Source organism: Rosa chinensis, chromosome 1, assembly GCF_002994745.2.
Source record: "Rosa chinensis cultivar Old Blush chromosome 1, RchiOBHm-V2, whole genome shotgun sequence".
NCBI lineage: Eukaryota > Viridiplantae > Streptophyta > Magnoliopsida > Rosales > Rosaceae > Rosa > Rosa chinensis.
In genome coordinates this window covers 39,793,711-39,799,002 of record NC_037088.1, presented here as the reverse complement: position 1 = coordinate 39,799,002, position 5,292 = coordinate 39,793,711, and the positions used below count along the sequence as shown (strand labels likewise).

At 42.1% G+C, this 5,292-nt stretch overlaps 1 protein-coding gene across 1 annotated transcript; it reads left to right on the top strand.

The window, feature by feature from the left end:
- The first annotated feature begins 345 nt into the window (after positions 1 to 345).
- On the top strand, positions 346 to 1,327 carry LOC112166687. The gene is made up of 2 exons (XM_024303570.1): positions 346 to 484; positions 777 to 1,327. Exons 1-2 carry the CDS (start codon positions 346 to 348, stop codon positions 1,325 to 1,327), a joined length of 690 nt encoding a protein of 229 aa, XP_024159338.1.
- Positions 1,328 to 5,292: the final 3,965 nt, after the last annotated feature.

Below are 5,292 nucleotides of genomic sequence, written 5' to 3'. Positions count from 1 at the left end.
AAGCAGGTGTACAATGGAAAATTGGTAATGGTAAGCAAGTCCGTTTATGGATGGATAGGTGGCTGCCAATATCCACACGAACCATCCTACATAGGCCAGCCAATTCTGAGTTCGAATTTGTCTCAGATCTCATCAATGAGGACACACGAGAATGGATCCCCGAATTGGTACATTCTATCTTTCCTCCACATATTGCTGCCAACGTATTATGTATACCATTGAGTCGAAGAGTATGTCAAGATAGACTTATTTGGAGCTTGGAGAAAATAGGTTTTTACTCTGTAAAATCTGCTTATTGGATAGCTCGTGAACAGGTGCTGCAGAATGTCTTGACCTCTACGTCAAATGGTGACCCATTTGGAGTACTTTGGAAAAAAATCTGGAGAGCAAAAATTCCCAGCAAAGTTCAAGTATGCAATTGGAGGGCATGCTATAATTTACTGCCGACAAGAGAGAGGTTACTCCTCAAGGGATATCAAGGGAGGTGAACTGTGTACTATGTAAACACAGAGTAGAAGACACGACACACTTATTTTGTCAGTGCCCTATGACTAAAGCCATCTTATGTGCTCCTCCTTTTAATTTGCAGAGGACTCTTCTTCCATCTATTAATTTCAAGGAGTGGATGTTAGAAAGAGCAGTACAGTTACAACCGGATGTGTTTGCTAAATTGTTAATGATTATCCATGGAGTTTGGAGGAACAGAAACAATACATTGTGGTAAAATAAAACTCAAACAGCTCAGGATTTGATGTTGAGCATTTTTACATGGTTAGAGGAGTTCCATGCGGTCCATGCCATTCCCAACAGAGCAAGTAAGATACAACAAAAAGCGTGGAAACCTGCTGCACAAGGAAGCCTTACGTTGAATGTTGACGCAGCCTTCCTTCCTGAACAACACCAAGGTGGCATAGGGGGAGTGCTTAGAGACTGCCAGGGGCGATTTATAGCAACCTTTGCACGTCCCATCCCTTATACTGCTTCTCCAAAACAGTGTGAAATGTTGGCCATACGTGAAGGGCTGGATATGCTACTTTCCCTTCAGCAGAAAAATGTGGTTCTTCAAAGTGATAGCGCAGAAGCTATTACAGAGATTCAGAGTCATGATCATAGCTGGTTAGCTAATGGAGGTCTCATTGATGATATAAAACAGGTCTGGCACCAACTCGAAGGAATTCAATTACTTCATACTCCTAGAAGCTGCAATGGGGTTGCACACCGACTTGCTGTAATAGGTTTTGAAGCGGTTCATGCTTCTGTTTGGTTGTATCAAGCACTAGCGTGCTTACTTGATGTTCTCCAACATGATTGTAATAAGCTCAATTGAGCAGCTTATCAGAAAATTTGAGAGGCCTTCGAATTCCTGCACCTACGGCGGGAGATTAGTCTAGCCTTGCTGGGAGAAACCTCGTGTCTAGCGTTTGAATCTCAACTCCCATAACTTTATAGGCCCAGCAAGTTTGAAGTGCCTTCAAATTTGTGCCCCTGCGGCGACTGTGCAGGAATACCCTTAGCCGAGATGACTACCACACTCACGATTTAAAAAGGGAAATAACAAAAGACTTTGGCCTTTTTTTCATTTTATGTTCAAAAACGTGCTTACTAGGACCAAAAACGACGACACGCTCAGATGTGAGAACGCAGTGGGTGAAGAGCTGATGAGAAACTATTGAGAGAGCAGAAATGTTGAGACGAAAACCAACCAAGATCGAACTCAAAATCCAAGATACACAAGAATTCGAAGAACCTCATACACGCGCCGCCGCCACTGCCACTGCACTCCTCAACAAACTTGATCGCTCCAAAGACCCCTCCTCCAAAACGCACCGCATCGGCCTTCCTCCGAATTCAAACTAATCGCCACCAATTCCATGGCGGATGCCGGCGGCCTTCATAAGCGAGCTCCTACCAGTCTCGCCGACCACGACGGCGTCCTTGACGAGATTCTGGCAAGGCTACCAGTCAAATCTTTGATGCGATTTCGCTGCGTCTGCAAGCCATGGCGTGCTCTCATTTTCCAGTCTCCTTTTGTCACCAAGCACTTCACTTACGCAAGCCAAGGCATCACCGAGACCACCTCAAGGCTCCTTTTCTCGACGAGTCTTGTCAAATCCTGTAATAACCACGATGTTTTTTTTTATCAAAGCATAATTGGTGGCAGACACTTTTAATCAAGATAGGGTGTGTTCCGTGATTTAAAGGTAGTGGCCAAGGCCGGTGCTTTAATCATCATACATGTTTGCATAATTGAAAGACTTTAATCATCATACATGTTTGCATAATTGAAAGACCTTAATCATCATACATGTTTGCATAATTGAAAGAAGCAGACAATTCTCTCTCTCTCGTTCGACTGACACCAAAAACAGAGCAAGGCTTCTCCGGCCAAACTCTCCCTCCTCAGGCCACCTCCAGACGTCGGACCACTCTCCTTGGCTTCACCTCGGGCCGCTCTACCTGCTGGACGTCGTCGTTCCCTCCGGCACAGCCTCAAGGTCCGGCAAACTAGCTCGATCCGGTTGCACCCGAAACTTAACCAACTCATCCTCCTCGTGTTTCTGGCCACCAATCCTCACCAAACTTATCCTTCTACATCGACTTGACCTCCTAAAGCTGCCAGTAACAACCTTGCACGGCGAAGTTGTCTGTGGCGGCGGCTGCAAGTCAACCCCGACTTAGATCGAACGGAACTTTCGATCCAGATATCTCGAGCTATAGAGCTTTGTTTTGAGTGATTCTTAAACTGGGGAGATCGCCTTGAATTGCTGAACAAATCTACAGAAGGGATAAAAGCGATTCGTGGAATTTTTTACGTCGAACTCAAGCTCGCCGGATTCTGGAAAAATTCCGGCCACCTCGACTGTTCTAGGTAATTTCGATCCCTTCCGGTCATTTCCAGCTTACATGCTAGTTAGGAAAGTTGTTAAGCTTGATGAGATGAAGCGGAGCAGCCCGGCTCCGACACCATTGGCGGTGGTCGGCGGCGGCTCTGCCACTAACTCCGGCGGCCATTTCCGGCCGCCTACGGGGACCTTAAGGGCAGTTTCTGCCCATTTTTAGGTTCTACATGTTAAGACGATCATTTCGATATATTATAAGAAATTTTTGGATATCGTATGATTAAGTTATGACTTTTTACGTTTCGATCGATTTCGATAGTTCGATTTATGATCTGTGAAGATCTGACCGTCCGATGGACTTGTAGTTTTGATATGTTGATCGTATGACTGTCCCAGTGACTTTGTGTGGTCATGGGAGAAGATCCGACCGTTGGATCTTCGTATAATTGTGAAATAGTGATTTGGAAGGCGATTCGTGAGAATCCGACCGTCGGATTTTCATATAAATTTGTAGAGATGTTAGTAAGGGCGATTCAGGAAGATCCGACCGTTGGATCTTCGTGATAATTTAGGAGGATGATCCTAAGGGCGATCTGTGAGGATCCGACCGTTGGATCATCGTTTAATTTCGATCTGACCGTTGGATCATCGTTTAATTATGTTTATGAGTTGTTGGCTAAGTTAAGATTGTATTGGATTAGGTGATTGACGGATTGATTTGGCGGACGATTGTGAATCGTATCTTGAGCTGTTAAGAAGACGCAGCGGGATTTTAGAGGTGAGTAAACCTCACATGGTTCATATTACGAACCGAGTACAATTAATTACTTTATTTTGTCGTAGTTGTGTGAAAATATTTATGGAATAAACATTTGTTTTAAATCATATGGACTTGATCAACTACAGTCCATAGGTAAGTAAAATAATTTTAACTATACAAATGAATTTCACGATTTTTATGCTTGAACTATAGTTGGTATTAGTGATTATCCCTGAGTGGATAATTACGTGTGTGTGTGTATATATATATATATATATATTTACGTGATTATATATGGAATGGTGTGACATTGAGGAGTGTGGAATTGTGAGGATTTTATATATAATATGGACTGAAATGTATTGTGCCGTATTTATATGATGATTTTGGATGGATTAATTCATGTTCGAAAAATCATGGTTGAGGTCAATGATGTGGGGTTCTGAAGACCAAATGGTCTAAGGTCCTTCGGTTTAACGATAAACCGGAGTGCATGTGTTTGAGGTTGTAGGAAAGATCACATGCGATGGGAATAACTGTAGGTTGTGGGAATGACCACATGCAGTGGGGATAACTGTAGGTGGTGGGAATGACCACATGCAGTGAGGATAATTGCAGGTTGTGGGAAAGAGCACATGCAAGGGGAATAATTGTAGGAAAGGCCACATAGGTGATATTGAGATTAGGGGATTGTGGGGATGTATTCCTCGTTGTTTTCTGTGAGTTGGTTTGACATTTTCTTTGTGAATGTTGAGATTGTTGGTTGTTACTTGAGTTAAAAGTATTGTGTTATAATAAATCAACCGTTCATTCTTGTTTACTCATACGAGCTTTGCAAAAAGCTTACCGGGTTTTGTGTTGTTGCAATTCCCGGTACACTATTCAAACGGTGTAGCGGGTAATCCTACAGGACAGAAGAATCAGGAAGGCGATCGAGCTGTGTAGAGTAGCTGCTTGTGATACTCTGAATTTCTATTGTGAGGTTTGTTATGCTCATTTAGAGCTTTACAATTTTACTTTGTAAGAGTGAGTTGTAATAATTAACTCGAGGTTTTCGAGATTTGAAATTTGAGTGGCATGTGGTGTGGTTGTTCTGAGAAAAAAATTCAGAACGTTTATTTGTTGTAGTTGTTTAATTCATGTTTCGGATTTGAATTTGTTATTCAAAATTCGGGGCGTGACAAATCCATAGACTACGAATCCTTCAAGGATCTGAATGATGCAGATTCTCATCTTGCAATCAGAAAGCTCAAGTTTCCGGTATTGTTCCCTGATTCAAGTATTAGAACAATTATAGGTTCTTGCAAATGGGCTGATATGCGTAGATGCGTAGAACAATTTAGTGTAACAGTAGTATTTGGATTTGTCCGTCATTATTTTTCTGGATCTCACCTTTGTTGTTATAGAGTACTATGCACTAGTATCGCGCGTTTGCTTTTTCACTTGCCATTTGGTGACTTACTCGCATTCTTCAGCTTCCATCTTGGTGTGAGTCTGTGACTCTTCTTTTTTACACTTTTGTTGACAGTAATAACAATCGCTGGAAAACTATGTTTAGCATTCAGTCTTTACTTCACTATTGGTTCAAATGCATAAATTTAGGGAATGTGTGACATGCTACATACGGTTAATTAAGTTTCAAATGTAATAAGTGTATCTACGGATTTCAACTTAGAAGTTTTATATGAGTTA